The sequence below is a fragment of the Sycon ciliatum genome, chromosome 10 (genome assembly GCF_964019385.1).
Source record: "Sycon ciliatum chromosome 10, ocSycCili1.1, whole genome shotgun sequence".
NCBI lineage: Eukaryota > Metazoa > Porifera > Calcarea > Leucosolenida > Sycettidae > Sycon > Sycon ciliatum.
In genome coordinates this window covers 16,834,771-16,856,649 of record NC_088652.1, presented here as the reverse complement: position 1 = coordinate 16,856,649, position 21,879 = coordinate 16,834,771, and the positions used below count along the sequence as shown (strand labels likewise).

General features: G+C 43.6%; 1 protein-coding gene across 1 annotated transcript; it reads left to right on the top strand.

Annotated features, from left to right (window-relative positions):
• The first annotated feature begins 11,369 nt into the window (after positions 1-11,369).
• Positions 11,370-14,272, top strand: LOC135826474 (uncharacterized). The gene is made up of 4 exons (XM_065339075.1): positions 11,370-11,804; positions 12,296-12,443; positions 12,816-12,890; positions 13,579-14,272. Exons 2-4 carry the CDS (start codon positions 12,359-12,361, stop codon positions 13,959-13,961), a joined length of 543 nt encoding a protein of 180 aa, XP_065195147.1. The 5' UTR covers positions 11,370-11,804; positions 12,296-12,358; the 3' UTR covers positions 13,962-14,272.
• The last annotated feature ends 7,607 nt before the right edge of the window (positions 14,273-21,879 follow it).

Below are 21,879 nucleotides of genomic sequence, written 5' to 3'. Positions count from 1 at the left end.
CAATCATGCATTAAACATACCCGAAAAGTATATAATTCTGCCGTTTATCTGCCGGCATTATACGGCAAAGTTGTACGACAAAGTAGACCTTGGCGGATAATGCTCGAAAAGGTGGCAGATTCTGCTCGAAAAGCAGTGAAATTGGCAGAACCATACAATCCTTATGGCGGACAATTCCTCGAATTCTGCTCCATTCTGCTCCATTTTTTTTATCCACATACAAAACATGCATGAAACTTACCATAAAAAGTACCGGATTCTGCCAATGTTTTCTGCCCGCATTATCCGCCTACGTCAAAGGCTAAAGTTGATGAACAAGGTGGCAATGCGTACATGTTATTATTATACGTGTACAATGTACTTACTACAGCCAGACATAGGCAATGTAAGCATCAACCACTATTCACAATTCACATCCATTGCATACATGCATGCTGTTATGAGGGAATATGGGTAACTACGTGGTATATCAGTTCTTGGAACTACATGTACAAGTGTACGTACATGTAACTGAAAAACTGCTGAAAAGCTGTCCCAAGGTACCTGTCGCAGAAGTTGAAGAAAGTTCAACTTTTGCGACATGCGACATACTCAATTGTAGTACAGTTTCAACACTGGGTGCACATACAGTGCACGTGCATAGTGCTACTTGTGCACAAGGATGTCGCAAACATGAAAAAGATTGTGAACTGTGCGTCGCTGCCGCAGCTCGTCGCAGGTGTCGCAAGTCGCATGTCGCGTCGCAAGAAGTTGTATTGTGAATCGGCCTTTAAGCGGGATTCACAGAAGCTTTTTTGCGATGCGACACGCGATGCGACAGACGCGAAACCGGGAAAACCCCAAATCGCAGCCATGTCGCACCCCACGCAACTGCCGCAACTGGGCCATCGCAGGCCATCGCAGAAGTTGAGCTTGGCTCAACTTTTGCGATGCGATGCGATGCGACAAGCGATTTGGTGTACGATTTTGACCTTTTCTACAGCAAAGTTGTACAAAGGTGCAAGAGTTGCCTATAAATTTTTACAAGTTGTGTCAAACCGCGCGAATATCATGGTGACGTGCCCAAATCAGCAAAACTTTGTCGCATCGCTGACTTCTTCTGTGAATGGTATTTCGCGAGTTCGCATCGCACGCATCCATCGCAGATCGCGTCGCATCGCGTGTCGCATCGCAAAAATGCTTCTGTGAATCCCGCTTTAGACCTAACTCATAGCATTTTCTCCTTATCATTAAAAAAAATTTAAGCATAATATGATGCATTTTTTTCAATGATAAGGAGAATTAATTTGGTTCATTTTGTGGTAAGCGGGATGCGTGCCACTGAGGTTTGCATGGTCATTTTCTTGATCATTTCTTGTTGTTTCCAGTTGGAAATGGACTACATCGGAAAAGACATGGAAGCCGACCTGGTAGAAATGTATAACGTGGTACGCCGTAGGTTAGCTATGATGGATGGCGTCAATGTGGAGGATTTTGGGCCACCCAAGGCTATCACAGTGGATGAGGAAAACACCCAAGATGATGCCGTCCACCAACGCCTGATTACTCAACGTGAGATCGAGGGCAGGCAAATATCCCATGGATACAGTAGGATTAAGGAAAAGGTGAGGTGAATGTCTTCATACAGCTTCAGCATACATTTAGTGTGTTATATAAGCTTAAATAAAATGAATATCATAGTGCATTTGGTGATAAAGACTGAGAAATTTACATGTAGATGTACATGAAATTTATACCCAAAGAATGTCAATCTACATGTATACTTTACTTTCTTGTCCTAAAAAAGTAATGGTACATACTCACAAGCATGCACATAAACGTTAATCCCCAGGATTGTATGTGTCTGTTTGTGTTTGCATGGATGCTTCTTTGTTCAAGGTGCGGGCTTTGAGGAAGAAGTTCAGGACGGCGGTCAATGAAAGCACCCGTTCTGGTAGTGGTCGCCTAATAATTGACAACTGGGAGAAGTTGTCCCTCGTTTGGAGTGGTTGCCCCGCAGTGACATCTGTGGCTGGCGCCATTTCATCGGCTGCGTCAGGCTCTCTACTGCCTGCTGCTAGTGGCGATGTCAGTGAGTGCGAGGACATAAGTGAAGATGATTTAGAAGACTTAACGTTAGAAACACCGCAGCAGCTCCCAGCCCCCAGCAACGCACCCTCGGCTGCAGGAAGCAGGAAAACGACAACCGATTTCGCTCCGTCTGCCAAGCGGAGAAAGCTCAGCAAAAACTTGTCAGCTGCCCAGCGCGACAAGCTTTATTTGGATATTGCACGCCAAGAAGCTAGTACCAAAGTAAAGCTTGTTGAAAACTTGCAGGTATAATTGTTATCAACATTTTTAATGTACTATTTGTCACTCAGGGATTTCTGGAATTAATCTAATGAACAGACACTGTATCCACATGAGAAGGTAGAGAGGGGAAAAATTGTGTGTTCGGGGACTTCATCCCGGTTCAGGATTAGAGCTGCACATGATTGGATATGTTCTATTGTACGTTGAAGTCTACTCTATTGATATTATCCTTACCGTTATCTATATTAAGTTGACTTCTTCTGTGGGAAGGAATTTGAAAATTTAACTCTTCTTTTTAAAATGTCTCTTTTCTCATTGCTATGCGTTTCCCTAGGCATCAAGTCAGTCCTTAAGCACGTCTGTGGCATCAGTGGCAAAGTCGATGGACACCATCGGCAATGCTCTTGGCCAAGGGCTGGCTTTGCTGGCAAATGCCATTGCCAGTGGACACCAACCACCACAGCATCAGCCACCACAACAAGCGACGCAACCGCACCAATATCAACACCCACAGCAATACCCCACACCATCCACCTTTCCTGCTTTCCGCACTCCATCCCGGCAGCCACCCCATCCCAGACGCCAACCCGTAGCACACGTGGTTGATGACGATGAGGACTCATTTTACACTGACTGGCAGCCAGCCACTCTTTTAGATTAGGTGCATATTCACACATACCCTAGCTCATGTATTTTTGGAATTGCAACCGTATATCTCCTCTCTCTCTCTCTCTCTCTCCCTCTCTTTCTCTCTCTATCTATCTCTCTCTCTCTGTTGTTATCGTTATATTTTTTGTTATATTTTTTGTATTATTGGACACTATTGGTTTATAACAAAGAGTGGTACTGATTCTGATCTGTTTTCTCTTCGCCTTTTTGGCGTTTATTTCACTTGTGTCATCTGTTCGGTAATCTGTGCCTCGACATCACCTGCCACGTATCTTCGTTCAGTACGTTTCTGTAATATTTTTAAGGATCCCAACACTGTGCGCTATAATAATTATACTAATTGAATTTGAATGGGATTTTAAAAATGCAATGTATGGTATAGCAGTGAAAGTGAAGATCATTACATGAGTGCATGAGATATGTGCACTGCTTTCAAAATACATCAAAGGCATCAGTGACTTTGTACTTTACCTGGGAAAGAAAAAAATGTATTGCAGACGGGAATCATATCAAGCGCGGAATGAAAGACTCGTTCACATGTATGCTTGTTTTCAATTGCATCATTGTATGAACCTTTTCAAGGTTCATAGTTATAATGATTATCAGGTATCGTTGGTTCCTTTAAAAAATATTATGCGGTATTGTATAGCGATTCAAAATTCCACATAATTATTTGCATGACTCAATGACATGTAGGTACCAGTACTGTACTGCTGTAGGACCACATCATTCACTGCTTATTTTCTAACAAAGAATGGGAATAAATAACCCATGGAAGTTATGTTTGCCACATGATTGTATTAATTTTGATGTTGATGTAATTTTTCTTTTTTAACCCCAGAATAGGAATATTCCGACAGGCAAAGAAGTGGCAATGAACGACATACCTAAATACAAATGCAAGAGGTGATAAATTCATTTCATCATCGAACAGTTATTTCACTCGTCATCAGGATAGTACAATTTCTAGAAACAGTGCGAATGTGCAGGGTCAGGAACAAAATGGATATGTGGAGTGAATACGTGATGCCTCCAATGCACGCATCGTAACACTACAGTGATAATACTATTGATAATGGGGGATGATAATCTCGGATGGATCAAACATGATAAATCATAAATGCTCCAAGTTCCAATCCGGACACTACTCTTCAGTCACGAAGAAGTAGTCGGTAAACGCGTCACGGACCGCATAGCCGGAACGCGAGTTGTAACAGTAGATGGGATCCGCGGAAGAATGGTGGCTGCATCCTTGTGTGCTGCGCTCGTGCGACACCTGCTGCTGGAGTCGAGTGCTCCTCACGTCCACCTCCTTCATCACCGTGCAAAAGTTGTAAAGCACGAAACAAGAATAAACTACATCCGGCAAGATGTCGGTGGAAAGGTCAATGGCCCGGTTCAGTATGCGCCAGCGACCCTTTAGCCTGCCAAAGGCACACTCGATTTGATTGCGAGTAGATGTCAGGCGCGAGTTGAAGAGCTCATGACGCTCAGAACTCATAGTGGGAAACTCTTTCATCACAGTTGGCAGGAGGGGATACGCTGGGTCGCCGAGCAGCACCGGTGGCAATGGGTTGGCACCAGGAAGTAAAGCACGTTGGACAAAAGGAAATCTGCCATCTTGCAACATTGCATTCACCTGTAAGGAAAAATACAGGAAGATTGAAAAATAAAAGTATTCATATCCAAGGTCATGAGACTACCATGCTGGTACAGCAGCCATGTAGAAAGGCATTGGCATGCACCTTGCATATAAACCGGCCAACTCCACATAAAAGTAAAGGAAACACCAAGCCTAGACATAGGACCATTACTCAGTCACTGAAAGGTAGTGTTATGCGCAAAATACCCAGCAACATACCATGCAAAAATGCAACATTGTGGGGTAACTTTTAATTAAAAGTCGGAAAATTAGGGAAGTTTTAATATAAACATGTACCTGGCTGTTGGCAAAGACGCGGGCATCATGAACACTGCTGGGCCAGCGAATCTCGACGTCTTGAAATAAGCCGGTGGCATCACATATGGCTTGCACATTTAAACTGTGCAGGTAGAGAACGGTTAACACGTTGGTGTTTTAACAAGTGTGATTTCATCACTAAGTTATAATACAGGATTATCACTACATGCGATTGGACAGGGTAGAATGTAAGCGATAACTTATAACTTATGATGATAATTATACACAAACAGGTATACACCATACCATACCAAGACTTCCACAGTACTGTACCACAGAACAACATCATGCATCTACTTTATCACCAGTACTATACAGCATTGACACAATGAAGGTGATAACAATACAGCCTGTATACATTAATTGCTATAACAGTCAACCTTACAGCCGATCTTTACCTGTATTTCATTTTATAACAGAAGTAGTCGTGCGAATTCTCATACGGTTGTCGTATGGGGATGTGAGTTCCGTCGATGCAACCCCACACCATAGGAAACCCATGTTGCTCCTCGAAGGAGGCCATGACCACTTTCAGCTCTGCTTCACTACTCGGCAGCTTGATATACTTCGGGCCCATGTGCTCCCGCACTGCTGAAGTAACCTGAACGGGAGAAAGCGGTTTAGTTTGACACATATGAAACAAAGGCAAATGTTGTGAGGTTATGTTTTTGAGATTCTCTTCCAGTGTAGAAGCAGCACATTTCTGTTGTCCTTCTTTTCAAGTACGTTAATTTATTTCATTTCTCTTCGCACTACTCATCTAACTTTGGTATATTTGTTCAACTTTTTCTTACTTAAATTCAGCAACCTCTTTCGGTCTGCCCCCTAACATCACCCCCTTAGCCATTCCAAGTTAATTTAAAAGGAAGAACTGCACAACCATTGATTTCAATGTACCAGAATTCCGCTGAATATGTACCGTCACAAGGTATTGTGTTCCTTAACTTCCTTTACAAGTTGATCTCCGACACAGGTTTTATTATTTTCCCAGTTCTGCACTTCTATATACATGTATGTTCAAGCTCAGAGCTCTACTCCACACTACTTATTTATCCCATTCTTTGCTCATTGTTCATCCGGTTTTATACGGCTTTGATATTATGGAAGTCCCCTCAATATGCGAGAAGCCGTTTTGGACATCCTTAAACAGACCGAAATTTATAAAACAAATAAAAAATGACCTGGCGGATCACACGTGATAGTGTTGGCAGCGAAACACCAAAACTGTTACAGGTCATTCGATAGGATCCCTGATCCTTTAGGTAATATAGAACCATTGCGGTTTTCTTCTCACATGATAATATGTCTGACCTAAAATAAGAAGAAAAGAAAGAAGAAAGAAAATTTCATTTGTGCACTTATCTCTTGTGAAAATTTTGTTATAGCCACAGCCTGTGTGAGACATCGAAGTAAGGTATGAGTGGTTAGTATATGTACTGTAACTATTTAAAATGAAGGTACCAGGTAAGTACTAGTTCAGAAGTATCCACGCAAACACACATCAACAGTCAAATAAGGCACTTGTCACCTGCGACCTCTATTGTAAGTATTGTTATTACCTGATCGCATTAGCATCAGACTGGACAATCATTTGGTTTCTAGTACTGACTGTTGTCGTACTTATTCTGATTCCTGTTTTTCTGTTTTGTGCCGTGCTCGTCATGGTTATCTTTTGCAGTTACAAGTTTTGGAAGCTGTTTGTCAGCGCATTCATAAGCCGAATTTGTGTGTCCAGAAAGATAGTGTTATTACCCTAAAATTGTTCAAATAATGTTCTTTAGTGTAGTGTGGCAACGTTGTTGCCACTTGTGCCTAAATGTGTTTTGTCACCTTCTTGTTTATTATTGTTATTATTATCATTCGTTCTCACTTTTTTGTTTTTGTTGCTGATACACACTTGTCACACTTGGTTCTTACTTGTATACCCTTGTGTTCTGCACGCTTTTGTGAGAAATCGCACCTCGATATTCCAGTGCTGTCATTGTATCGTGTCACCCTACCTTGATTGCTATATTATTTCCTTTGTTCTCATTTTGTTCTTTAGTACAACGGTGATTCCTGAAGAGTGTTGTACGAAAACTTGTTCGAATCATCTTTTTTTCCATTGCCTTTTCTTCTTGCATGTATTTTCCTTACCCTTTAGATTGTTTCTTGCATCGTCTCCATCGCTTACATTGTAAATAAAGTAGTCCACATGTCGCTTCAGCTCGTCCTACTTATTGCCATATTAAAATTATTGTCTCCTCGTCGAATTTTTAAATTATTATTATTATTATTATTATTATTATAAGAGGTTCCGGGGTACGATTTTTCGTGTCAAAATCCGTAAAGCCACTACGGGTTTTGTTATACGTCGTTTTCGAGCAGTTAAATGTTCCACCCTATTTTCAAAGGAAAAGCAACGGCCTTTTCAGATTAAAAACATGCATGCATGCATGATTTTCGCATGCGTGGCTTCCGAGGTGACGACATCAAGAGTTGAGGACGCGACCTCTGTGCACTTTTGCACTTTTCTCCCATATTTCACTTTTGCAGCACACGTGCGCGGCACGACATGCATGCTTTAAAAGACTTATTATTAAATTTGAATAGGGCAATCCCCACAGACCTATTGAAGGTCATGAAATTGCAATGCTGGTACAGCAGCCGTGTAGAAATTCACTGGCATGTAACTTGCATAAAATACATGCGGTACATGTAACAATAACATTAGTCGACCAACTCCCCATGAAAGCAAAGGAAACACCAAGCCTAGACATAGGATTATTACATAACTTGCCTCCGGTTCCTTGCAGCACTCATGGAAGCATCTTGGACAAGCTGCAGCTCATGCTGCAACAACTCTTGCAGGTGGATAATCTCCACCAACAACACGGTGTTGGCATTTAGCAACACCAACAAAGCTGACATTAGAGCCAGCACAGGGCTAAGGAGAGGGACAATGTCCACCATCTCGATAATACACAATGAGATCAAAATGATATCTATCAACAAAAGAAAACGAGCAACGTCAGAACAATCGTCAGCAATTGGCATCGTCGGATATCTTCCAATTTTTTGCACCACAACACGTGCACGTGGCTCTTCCTGACCTTCGTCTTGACCTTTCGGGACCTTTGGTTTCAGTTCACAGTTCAAGTTCAAAGGTCACGTCTTTTGATCGTCATCCCTCCAAAAAAAGGTCACGCGACCACAGCATACCTCGTCTCGCGCGCTCTTGTGTTTCGTCATGTAAACATCACCTTTTTTCAACCCGGGTTGAAATCTGACCCGGGTCGAACTCAACCCGGGTTGAAAAACTCTCATGTAAACACAGCCTGACTGTAAATGTGCACACGGCAGACCCTGGCTAGACTGGGCCTAGCGCCTGAGCATGTGTCGTATCCATGCTATTGGCACGTGCCTTTTAGGCCTCTACGGGACAAGTTATTTAGGTGTCTTATTATTTATCTATCTCCCGTAAACGGGTTCATAATCGTCTTTATTTTATATTTTCACACAAGGCCTGAGGCCTTCCTCAGGCAAGTTTTTGCTGAGCTTTCTCCGCTTGGCAGACGGAGCGAAATCGGTTGTCGTTTTCCTGCTTCCTGCAGCCGAGGGTGCGTTGCTGGGGGCTGGGAGCTGCTTCGGTGTTTCTAACGTTAAGTCTTCTAAATCATCGTCACTTATGTCCTCGCACTCACCTACATCGCCACTGGCAGCAGGCAGTAGAGAGCCTGACGCAGCCGATGAAATGGCGCCAGCCACAGATGTCACTGCGGGGCAACCACTCCAAACGAGGGACAACTTCTCCCAGTTGTCAATTATTAGGCGACCACTACCAGAACGGGTGCTTTCATTGACCGCCGTCCTGAACTTCTTCCTCAAAGCCCGCACCTTGAACAAAGAAGCATCCATGCAAACACAAACAGACACCTACAATCCTGGGGATTAACGTTTATGTGCATGCTTGTGAGTATGTACCATTACTTTTTTAGGACAAGAAAGTAAAGTATACATGTAGATTGACATTCTTTGGGTATAAATTTCATGTACATCTACATGTAAATTTCTCAGTCTTTATCACCAAATGCACTATGATATTCATTTAATTTAAGCTTATATAACACACTAAATGTATGCTGAAGCTGTATGAAGACATTCACCTCACCTTTTCCTTAATCCTACTGTATCCATGGGATATTTGCCTGCCCTCGATCTCACGTTGAGTAATCAGGCGTTGGTGGACGGCATCATCTTGGGTGTTTTCCTCATCCACTGTGATAGCCTTGGGTGGCCCAAAATCCTCCACATTGACGCCATCCATCATAGCTAACCTACGGCGTACCACGTTATACATTTCTACCAGGTCGGCTTCCATGTCTTTTCCGATGTAGTCCATTTCCAACTGGAAACAACAAGAAATGATCAAGAAAATGACCATGCAAACCTCAGTGGCACGCATCCCGCTTACCACAAAATGAAACAAATTAATTATCCTTATCATTGAAAAAATGCATCATATTATGCTTAAAATTTTTTTAATGATAAGGAGAAAATGCTATGAGTTAGGTCTAAAGGCCGATTCACAATACAACTTCTTGCGACGCGACATGCGACTTGCGACACCTGCGACGAGCTGCGGCAGCGACGCACGGTTCACAATCTTTTTCATGTTTGCGACATCCTTGTGCACAAGTAGTACTATGCACGTGCACTGTATGTGCACCCAGTGTTGAAACTGTACTACAATTGAGTGTGTCGCATGTCGCAAAAGTTGAACTTTCTTCAACTTCTGCGACAGGTAGCTTGGGACAGCTTTTCAGCAGTTTTTCAGTTACATGTACGTACACGTGTACATGTAGTTCCAAGAACTGATATACCACGTAGTTACCCATATTCCCTCATAACAGCATGCATGTATGCAATGGATGTGAATTGTGAATAGTGGTTGATGCTTACATTGCCTATATCTGGCTGTAGTAAGTACATTGTACACGTATAATAATAACATGTACGCATTGCCACCTTGTTCATCAACTTTAGCCTTTGACGTAGGCGGATAATGCGGGCAGAAAAAATTGGCAGAATCCGGTACTTTTTATGGTAAGTTTCATGCATGTTTGGTATGTGGATAAAAAAAATTGAGCAGAATGGAGCAGAATTCGAGGAATTGTCCGCCATAAGGATTGTATGGTTCTGCCAATTTCACTGCTTTTCGAGCAGAATCTGCCACCTTTTCGAGCATTATCCGCCAAGGTCTACTTTGTCGTACAACTTTGCCGTATAATGCCGGCAGATAAGCGGCAGAATTATATACTTTTCGGGTATGTTTAATGCATGATTGGTATGTGGACAAAGAGGAGCAGAATTCAGGCAAATGACTGGCGTAAGCTTGGCATAGTTCTACTAATCGCATTGCTTTTCAAATGAAATGACAACTTTTCGATTAATGTCCTCTAAGGTCTAAGGTCTAGTCTCCTTAAAAAGAATAACAGGGATAACATTCATGATTCATACCTTGTGGTCGTGCAAAACCATCACGAGCTTGTCCTGCAGCTCGTCCGTCCACTTGAACCATTTGGTACATGCAGATGCAGATGCGGAATTCTTCCGCTTCCCACTACTGGCACTACAGTAGAGTCGCGCGCCCAAGAACGTTGTTTCCAAGGGGTTAGCCTGGGACGTTCTTATTTTTCAGCAATCTGGCTGCGTTCTTGTAGCACGTTCTTAGAAACAATCCGTACTGGATCATAATAATGTATCCCACAAGCTTCCAGAAAACCAACACCGCCGTTCTTAGCTTTAGGCTGTGGCGTTCTTAGAATTTCAGGCTGGACGTTCTTGGGCTCCACGTTCTTCAGCGCGCGACTCTACTGTAGTGACATTGATAGGAGGGGGCGAAATAGGCGAAATAGGGATGCTAGCACTACACTGCTCGTCATCATCGGACAGTTGAGGGACGTTGGTCATATTGATAGAAGAGCAACCGTAATCTGGTATTATGATGAAACGTTGAAAAAACCCCAAAACTTCCACATGTGGGACGTTGCTCTTTGCTCTTTGCTACCTTTGCTTTTTTTTAATTAATCTTTTCTTCATCCGCCATCGATGCATCGCCATCGCCATCGCCATTACACTACAAATTGTCTCCGCGCTATTTTTGACCTTTGGAAATGTACTTTGACCTTTGGCTTTCACGCGCTTTCACAGATTCAGCTTCCCGCCCCATCACGTGGTTGAAATCCATGACTCAACCCGGGTCAGACTGTTTACATGAACATTTCGGAACATTTCAACCCGGGTCAAGCGCAATGCGTCATGTAAACGCGCCATTCACTTTGTGCACATGGCGGGTTGAAATCTGACCCGGGTCGAACTCAACCCGGGTTGAAACGCTTCATGTAAACACAGCCTTAGAGTTCATAACCCCGTGGACTTTTGCATGCATGCTATGGCTGTGTTTACATGAGAAATTTCAACCCGGGTCGAGTTCAGCCCGGGTTGAAAGTCTGTACGACAGACAAAAGAGGTGAGCGTTTACATGAAGACAGTTGACCCGGGTCAAATACTGATATGCCGCCAAAAGTCCACTTCTACAGCCCTGTATGGTCACGTGAATCCGTTCGCGCGAAATTTGCATCTGCAGTCTGTTCAAACCTGGCGCGAGATACGTGATTTGTGATCCACCCCCGCCTGCATGCACCAGTGCACCACAATGCACCAATGCAGCAAGCGCAGGCATCGGGGACATGCCCGCGCTCTCCGATCATCCGGGCCTGCCCGACGCGTATAAAGGGCTGAAAGGGGGCAGTCTTGTCACAAAGGTCCCGGAAAGCCAATCAAGAGAGCTTCCTTCCATCCTCCATCCATATCCGCCCCTCAAGCGACTACCATTACCCAGGTGAGTTCTCTCTGACCTCAACGATTACCGCTATAGATTCTGTTTCAGAATTTCGGACACAATTTCGAGTTCATTATAAACAGCATATTTTTGCCGGCACAAGCCGCTTCACTAGTATATAAATCAATGATCATTTTCACTGTTAGGATCCCGGCGATAGGCTATGCTTTTGGGAAATCCTTTAAATAACAAAATTTAAATATAGCACCACTCCAGTGTGTTAGTACATCGTATGTACAAGTACATCAAACGTAGCGTAACAACAGTGACGTCAGTGGTCTAGCTGGTTTTCCCTGTTCTCTTCTGCTTCTCAGTCTGTAGGTATGAAATGTATTATAAATGTTTTTTGGTAATTGACTGTTGTGAATCATGCTTGCATGGTTGACTCCAACGCGTACATGCAAGTAATAATAATAATAATAATAATTGGCTGACTGGCATCTATTGATATGCTTTCTTCCCCCCCCCCCCCCCTTGCGGTCTTCTCTCAGTTTTCTTCGTAACCGTTGACAACACCTACGAGACAAGCCCCAGCGTACACTGGTGCATTCAACATGGCCCGCTTTCTCCTGCTGGCATTGGCCGTGACCATGCTACAAGTCTTCGCACCAGCTTTGGGACAGAGCACCCCGGCCCCACGTAAGTGATACCTCGATGTGTTACATTTCTATCACGCCTAGCTAAACCCCACCGACAACTTAACATTAAACCTTTCACAGACGTGAATTCCAAGAAGGTGAACTCCGACTGTTCTAGTTTCGTTTCCCCACGATTTGTTTCTCTCTGTATGGTTTCGTCATGAGGCGTTGGCATAATCAGTTTGGCACATGCGAATCTGCTCTAACACCAGGTACTATCTAAACTGCTTACCGGGTATTGTTGCGTTTTTGCCGTGTTTGCACGGCACAACTCATAGCAGCATTTACCTGCACGTGCATCCTACCATCGCGGCTGCTTTATGCAATGACATTATGTGCTTGTGTACATCTACTTCGTATGTGTGTGCTGCAGATGACTGCAGAATCTGTGGGAAAACGGATTACGAGCTCAAGACGATTGTGCATCGCATCCTTAGCAGGCCAGTCGGTAAGTGCAGTTGGTGATCTTGTTCCCTAGGTAACCAATATGGCCACGGGTGTATCCTGGGATTCCGAACGATATCGCATTATTAAACTATGGACGAGTTGTGAAATGCCTTTACCACCCCCAGTATGTGGTGTGCATAAAAAAGATTGCCGCATATCCAATCAAGAATTGTTAACTATTTTCTATTTCTTACTGGATCCATCCAATATGCGTACCGTATTTTTCGGAGTATAGTGCGCACTTTAGATGTGCTATTTTGTGCCCTAAATCACAGTTGCGCACTATGCTCCGAATATGAAATGCATGTGCTTCAATGAAGATTGAAGTGCGCACCCCCAATGAAGATTGGGGGTGCGCGTAATACAAAGGTGCGCACTATACTCCGAAAAATACGGTACATGTACCCTTCAATATTATTAAATTTCAACACTCTCATGCTTTGTTGCCACGAGGACCCAGATAAAAATTAGCGGATAATGGTGGCAGAGATGCCGGCAGATTTTGGTACAGTGGTTTTCCTGTAGATTTCATGCACGTTTTGTACCGACACGAGGATATGGAATAGGAGCAAAATTCGAGAAATTGGCCGCAATTCGCTTTGTGAAATTCTCGTAATTATTTTCACCGCATTAACCATCAAAGGCTATCACCAACGCTCTCGCCTGTGTTTGCTTTCTTTTTCATCCAGTGTTCACCGGTCGGGTTGTTTCTACTAAAGACAGCAGTAACCTAATCCAGGTCACCAGCATCTGCAAGGGTGGTCTAGTACCAGCATTTAGAGATGCCAGCCGCCGCCTACACCCGACCACCCGCTGCGACAGACTGGATGACACTGGCCTCCAAAAGCAACTGTTTGTGAGCACAGACAACAGTTACAAGTCGAAGACGGCTAAGTGCCTTGCACCGTGTGGACTGAACGTCGCCGTTGGCAAGAAATACATCTTCGGTGGACACTCTGCGGGGGCATTTAATTCTATCATCGTTCTAGATGATACGTCTCTGATCGCTAGATATAACCAATATTCCCGGGCACTCCTGGATGATCTGAGCACAACTCCCATTAACGAGTAATGTGTTCTGGAGCTGATCACTGACTTCACAATGCGCTCTCGCTCTCTCTGCTAGTCCAGGCTATTTGAACGAAATACCCCTCCCCGCCCCGCGTGTCACTAATTTCTGATTAGTGCCTCAGTTGGACGGTCAAAGTCCCTTTTCACATCCTTTCGACTATGTCATGCTATTGTACTTGTCCAAGGTTTTTTATTACTTTTGTTTTATATTACCCCACTGCTGTCCGTTCTTTGCACCTGACCCATCCCTTCTATTGCTTCTTGTCGTCATGCTTCCTGTTATGCAGTATTTCTGAGAGAAACGAGAAAAAAGAGCTCATACCCGAGTACTCTGCAGTATTATTCAGTGTGTTGATTCTGTCTCTGTCTCTCTCTCTGTCTCTCTCTGTCTCTCTCTCTCTCTCTGTCTCTCTCTCTCTCTCTCTCTCTCTGTCTCTCTCTCTCTCTCTGTCTCTCTCTCTCTCTGTCTCTCTCTCTCTCTCTCTCTGTCTGTCTCTCTCTCTCTCTCTCTCTCTCTCTCTCAGTATTTTCAAGGTGATCTGGGTATAACTTAAAAACAAGAAACCGATAGGGGTGGTGCTTAGGGTCCAGCGGATAATGCGGGCATTATATTCGGCATTAGGAGACTATCCGAGCATTTAGAGCATTATGGAGCATTAGAAAGGAACTTGGGGCCTCACGCAATCTGCTCTCCAGAAGTTGGATGCCTTCCACCGACGTCAGTTGCGGTCTCTCCTTGGCATCAAATGGCCACAGCGCATCTCCAAGGAAGCTCTGTACCGGAGATGCCAAATGGATTAGATCAGCATCTTCGTACGCCGTGCAAGGTGGCGTCTATTTGGTCACATCTTGCGGCTGCCACCATCAACCCCCGCAGTATTGGCAATGGAAATCTTTTTTGCAAACAACAGCACCAGATGGCTTGGCGAGCCACGCGTCTCTCTTCCCAGCGTGCTGCATCAAGATCTGCAGAAAGCCGGGCAGGGTAGACTCCTGACTCTGGAAGATCTCCATTCGCTCCGGGCAACAGCTGCCTGTCGTAAGAGCTGGAAGGCTCTGTGTGAGGCAATATGTTCATCCAACTAGTTACAAATCAATGTACTTGTAATCCCATATTAGCCCGACAGTGCAACGTCAAATCAACCGGATATATCTCCTTAATTTGCTCATCTCCCTATGTTTCTCTCTCTCTCTCGCTCTCTCTTTCTCTCTTTCTCTCCCCTTTTTTCTCTAAAAGCCGATCACGACAACAACCAAAATACTGTATAACTCAATATCAACTGGAAATGTTATATCATCACACATCCAAAGTACTATCTTATATTATCCGAATACCATAATAGCAATAAAAAGAACAAATTCTGCAGTCATCGCCACACTACAACGAAGTCATGAAAGTTTACCAGAATTAATTTTCTTGTCACATTCATCAGTGGAAAGTCGTGACTGAAGAGTAACCATGCTGAACAATGATTAAATATACATTCAATGATGTGTAACGAGAACAAAATACAGTGCCAAAATAGAAAGAGGGAAGGTGAGACAATAGCAGTGAAGTGAGAGCTAAGTGCAACGGTGGGTGAAAAACTAATAATTATAACGCTAAAACTGTGTAGTGAGACAAACAATCATGCTGTGCACCTACGAAAACAATTTTAACGCAACTACATGTTTCTTCTGCTTACAAAGATCAGGCTTATGCAAACGAATACAAACAGCCTCAAGTACTTTCAACTGACTAGCATACCGTGCACGACAAAGAACAGAAAAACTAAAATCATCATACACCTGCAGACACTTAGGGTGAGACAACAAGTGAAGAAAAACGGCGGACTTCTTACGATCACAATCACCATCGGATTCCTCGTCTCCAACAACCACAACCTCGTCCTCCGTTTCATCTCCCAACTCGTCCTCAGTGTCGTCCTCCGTGTCATTCTCCTCATCAACACTGATCGGTCCCAGGGTCGTTTGACGTTGTTTAACCTCTGTTCGTTGACTCCTCCTTTGATCTTGATGGCAACTTGTTACCATTGTTGTTGTTGTTGTTGTTGTTGTTGTTGTTGTTGTTGTTGTTAAATCTTGTGTTCCCAGTGTCCTCGCCGGTGCTTGATCTCCAGTACTGTAATAATTCATTGAATAATTAGCCGTTGATCGTCTAGGTCTTTGAATCTTGATTGTGTTACTTTCTTTGTTGAATTCCGTTCCCTTCAGCCTTCTTTCTCGTTGTTCACAATCAGTGCTTGCCTCATCCATATATGCACGTGCCACCGACACCACAGACTCAGCCCCAGCACCGCCGATGATAGATGTAGGTGGCGGTTCTGGGGGAGGCAACGGCAAAGACGGCGATGAGGGCATTACCTCATCACAGCGTCCACTTTGGTCTTGAGCTGAATGTTGTTGTGGTGTGTTATCTTGTGTTGTTATGGTGCATTGTGTTGTGGTGACAATATGCCCATTACCCGACTCCAAGGCTCTCGATACGGGTAATGGAGGCACTATTGCCGATGACGGAGATTGTGCTAACGATGGCTGTGGCCGAGGGTTCTTCAGTGGCCTGCCGCGTTTTGGTCGCAGTGCCCGTGCCGAGCTAGTCAGCATATGCAGTGGGACGTGCTGCTTGATACGTGCGTTCAGATGTTGAAGAGTCCTACCAACGTACCGACTACCGCATTGTCGGCACTCAAATTGGTATACCAATTTAGATGCAAGTTGGGTTGGTAGGACATCCTTCCTCACCGTGAACTTAGCTCTCACTTCACTGCTATTGTCTCACCTTCCCTCTTTCTATTTTGGCACTGTATTTTGTTCTCGTAACACATCATCGAATGTATATTTAATCATTGTTCAGCATGGTTACTCTTCAGTCACGACTTTCCACTGATGAATGTGACAAGAAAATTAATTCTGGTAAACTTTCATGACTTCGTTGTAGTGTGGCGATGACTGCAGAATTTGTTCTTTTTATTGCTATTATAAAATTGTTGTCTCCACGTCGATTATTTGAATACCATAATAATTATCATTATGATTATCAACTCCCTCAGTATTTCAACTGTAGCAATAGAATCACACCATCTATCACAATATCAACATGCAATAACTATCATAACGTATCGCATGCGATATCCATACTTATCCTGTTTTCTTTTTTCCGTCCTTCATGTTGTTTTCTGCCTTGACATCAGCATCTTTCATAATTATTTGATTTCTGTTTACCACCACTCAGCATAAGCGAAATCATCAATCATTTGATTGACGATGACGCGAAAATGCAAATAATAATAAGAAGAAGAAAGGAACAAGACGAGCATTGTGTGAGGTTTAAGCGACATAAAGAGATTCATTGTCAATAATGTCGGGAAATCTCAGGTTTTCGCAACAATCGGCTATAGCCACGAGGTGCAACGCCATAATATTATATATCGCCATTCGCTTGATATGATATGAGGTGAGCGCCTTAAACTACATTATTTATCCCTTTAATATGAACATGAAGAAAGCGGTTCAGCTTGCTACATATGAAACGAAAGAAAATCTTTTGTTAGAGCTATGTTTTCTGGAGTCGTAAACTTCATATGGCATTCAATTGACCGTAACTTTGGTGTCTCTCAATGGATTTGAGTGAATTTTTCACCACACACTCCTGCCACTATGCTGGCCCTCTGGACATGATTTAAAAGTTCTTGCGCCTCACTGACAGGCTTTCCAGGCCGGAAAAACTCAAACTTCCGGCATAGTGCCACGTTGTGCGAGTCACCCAGGGGCCAAATCAATGCATTTACAATTTTTTCAGATTTTTTTGCCCATTCTGTCCGTGCGCGGGACCCAAACCTAAACTGATAAGTCCACAAGCAGCCATGGGTGGTGGGATAGGGCCCTTCACGTGGCCCTGGAATCTGTCACAACGGCAGGAGTGGTCGTTCTCTCACAGACTCCCACAGACCCAAGTCAATTTTTGATATTTTTTAGGTTTAGGGCGTGCTACGAGGTCGTACCTTTGATACAACATCCAGTGCTGGGACGTCTACAGCAAGCCATTTCCACAGCGCTGCAAACCGAATCCAGGATACACTCAAAAATGGGCAGAGACTACCACTCACGTTCCACTACTGCCTAGTACTGAATCCTACCTGACTTCTTGACATGACTCAAACTTGCCAAAGTCACTCAATCAACGTCAACTACAATAATCAAGCCACATATCTGCAACGTCACGAGGGTGCTGGCAAAGGTCCTGCCGCCGTGCAGCCCCAATACGTGGCTAATGAACGTGATTTTTGGACTTGGAGCAAAATTCTGCACACCTTCGCGTCTTTCCATGATACGACAAGTTGCGCACGGTCTGCTCAGATTCAAATATATAGCCACGTTACGCATATCCGTAAAACGTCTCGACAGGTTATAGGAGCGCTGAGGAGAAATCGGAAGTGTCTCTCTCTCTCTGCAGTCGAAGCGAATGGCCTACACGTCCATGCCATGGTAGAGTCCAGGATCCGCTATGGATGCTCAGCTTTCTTTAGCTCTCTCTCCAAGGCTAACGAGGAGAGACTTCAACGCCTATGCAACCTGCGAGCCGTGTACAACCTGACCTCCCGTACCCGTATGACTCCCGTGTATGCGGAACACAACCTGCTTCGTGTACACCAGCTCTTGCGTGAGACAGTGTGCTCGCTGGTCTACTGGTGCTTGGAACAGTCTTCCACCTGATGCGAGAAACATCACGTCCCCCCTCCAGTTCAAGGGTGTGTTGCACGCATATTGTCTTACTGTAGCGTGACAGCAACCCCCCTCCCCAGTCTTGAGTACTAGTATGTAGTAATCCTGATGCTCTGATACATGCCGAGACTAGCTGTATGCTCAGTCTCCGGCTAGCTGTATGCTCAGTCTCCGGCTAGCTGTATGCTCAGTCTATACATTCTTGATCTTATCTTCTTCTTTTTTCAAACTCGGATGGTGATTGGTGACGCAATATAGTTATGATGAAGAAAGGAAGAGGACAAAATGTTACGAGTTATGACGAACTGTCCACCTACGTAACCATATCTTATATCATTTACATGTATTATCCCAGTTCTGCAAGCTTACAATCATATGCTCAAGCGCAGAGCTCTGCCCTAGACTATGTCTTTTTCTCTTTCTTTGCTCACCTATTGCTCATCACTTCTTTTACAGATTTGGTATTATGGAAAGTTTGGAAACCCCCTCGATAGGCGAAAGCCTTTGGGGAATCCTTTTAAGTGTAATAATTGTTTATTGTTTAAAAACAATCAACAATATTACACTGACGGTATCCCAACTCCTTATTTTACCAGATTTTGTATGCCTCGATCTATTTCCTTAGCCTATCCTCGATTAACTGCTCCCTCTACATAAAGTTGTCATTTCATTCTTCTTGCAGGAGATCCCCTCGACAGGCTCAAAGCCTTTGGGAAATCCTTTTAAAAATATAATAAAATACAAAATACAATACAAATTATACAGTCAGCGAGTGCGGCAAAATGGCACATGGCACAAATGGCACAAAACTGACAAGGAGTACTGAGACATTCGGAGACCTGGCACGTACATGTAGCTCCAAGACTCCTCCAAGGCGCAAACCAACAACCTTTCAACTTGGAAGGCTCAGGTTCGGAAAGGTCCAAGAGGGGAAGGAAAGCGCAACGAAGAAGAGCACGAGCTACGCATCACGGCAAGAGTATATAACGGGGGGTTATATACTCTTGATCACGGCAACAAAGAATGCCGAAAGTTACTGGATGATGACGAAACTAGTAAGACTATTGGACAGACCGGCCTTACTACAACTCTACGACGCAAAGCAACAAACCACCCAACTTGGGAGTAGGCCCCAGCGGCAGATGCTAGCTTAATGTTGCCAAGATGCTTTTTGGGATGCTACCTGACAACTCAGAAAGATGCTAGTTTGGATGCTAGACAACACGAATTATGCTACCTATTAATCATCTGTCATTGGTAATGGTGAAACATTTGGGTGAAACATTTGGGTTGAAAACGGTGTTCCGTGCTATTTATGAATTCTCACAAAGCAGGTATGTAAAAAGAGTTTTTAAAGGTGCGATGTTGGCATCATGTTGCTATGGAAATATTTGCAATACAAACAAGCAAATACCAAGAAGTACCAATGGCAATGTGGGTCTTGGTCACAACTAGGTAATGCAAACAAATTGAATGTAGTGCATGCAATTATCAATGTGGTAGTTAGGCCTTGACAGATTATGCTAGCATAATTTTTCGCATAATTCCTACCGAAATCGAATAATCGCATAATTCGAGGCAAATTGCATACGAATCGCATAAAATTGGAATAATCCGCCTGTTAGCTGTACATGTTCTACAAGTACAAGTACAAGTAGATGCACCAGGAAGTCATAGGTTTACGACTCCCTTGATAACATGTCCAGTCCACTACAATCAGTGACGGTCGTAGCTAGGTCGGACGGTGCGTTGACCCTCATTAAACTTTTACTACCACAGTACAACGCCCTCTACAAAAAAAGTTCCCCTGTTATTTTGCACAGAACCATTATACATTAGCAGCATATGTTAGCATAATGCGGCATAATAGAGGGACAACTTCTCCCAGTTGTCAATTATTAGGCGACCACTACCAGAACGGGTGCTTTCATTGACCGCCGTCCTGAACTTCTTCCTCAAAGCCCGCACCTTGAACAAAGAAGCATCCATGCAAACACAAACAGACACATACAATCCTGGGGATTAACGTTTATGTGCATGCTTGTGAGTATGTACCATTACTTTTTTAGGACAAGAAAGTAAAGTATACATGTAGATTGACATTCTTTGGGTATAAATTTCATGTACATCTACATGTAAATGTCTCAGTCTTTATCACCAAATGCACTATGATACGAACTTAGAAGTTGCGACTTCGGCGACTTCATGCACTATGATATTCATTTAATTTAAGCTTATATAACACACTAAATGTATGCTGAAGCTGTATGAAGACATTCACCTCACCTTTTCCTTAATCCTACTGTATCCATGGGATATTTGCCTGCCCTCGATCTCACGTTGAGTAATCAGGCGTTGGTGGACGGCATCATCTTGGGTGTTTTCCTCATCCACTGTGATAGCCTTGGGTGGCCCAAAATCCTCCACATTGACGCCATCCATCATAGCTAACCTACGGCGTACCACGTTATACATTTCTACCAGGTCGGCTTCCATGTCTTTTCCGATGTAGTCCATTTCCAACTGGAAACAACAAGAAATGATCAAGAAAATGACCATGCAAACCTCAGTGGCACGCATCCCGCTTACCACAAAATGAAACAAATTAATTATCCTTATCATTGAAAAAATGCATCATATTATGCTTAAAAATTTTTTAATGATAAGGAGAAAATGCTATGAGTTAGGTCTAAAGGCCGATTCACAATACAACTTCTTGCGACGCGACATGCGACTTGCGACACCTGCGACGAGCTGCGGCAGCGACGCACGGTTCACAATCTTTTTCATGTTTGCGACATCCTTGTGCACAAGTAGTACTATGCACGTGCACTGTATGTGCACCCAGTGTTGAAACTGTACTACAATTGAGTGTGTCGCATGTCGCAAAAGTTGAACTTTCTTCAACTTCTGCGACAGGTAGCTTGGGACAGCTTTTCAGCAGTTTTTCAGTTACATGTACGTACACTTGTACATGTAGTTCCAAGAACTGATATACCACGTAGTTACCCATATTCCCTCATAACAGCATGCATGTATGCAATGGATGTGAATTGTGAATAGTGGTTGATGCTTACATTGCCTATATCTGGCTGTAGTAAGTACATTGTACACGTATAATAATAACATGTACGCATTGCCACCTTGTTCATCAACTTTAGCCTTTGACGTAGGCGGATAATGCGGGCAGAAAAAAT

Bases quoted from the DNA above. Each gene is read 5' to 3' on its own strand.
- LOC135826474 (XM_065339075.1), top strand. From the start codon at position 12,359: ATGGCCCGCTTTCTCCTGCTGGCATTGGCCGTGACCATGCTACAAGTC. The intron at 12,444-12,815 runs GTAAGTGATACC...TGTGTGCTGCAG, and splicing joins ACAGAGCACCCCGGCCCCAC to ATGACTGCAGAATCTGTGGG. The intron at 12,891-13,578 runs GTAAGTGCAGTT...TTTTTCATCCAG, and splicing joins CATCCTTAGCAGGCCAGTCG to TGTTCACCGGTCGGGTTGTT.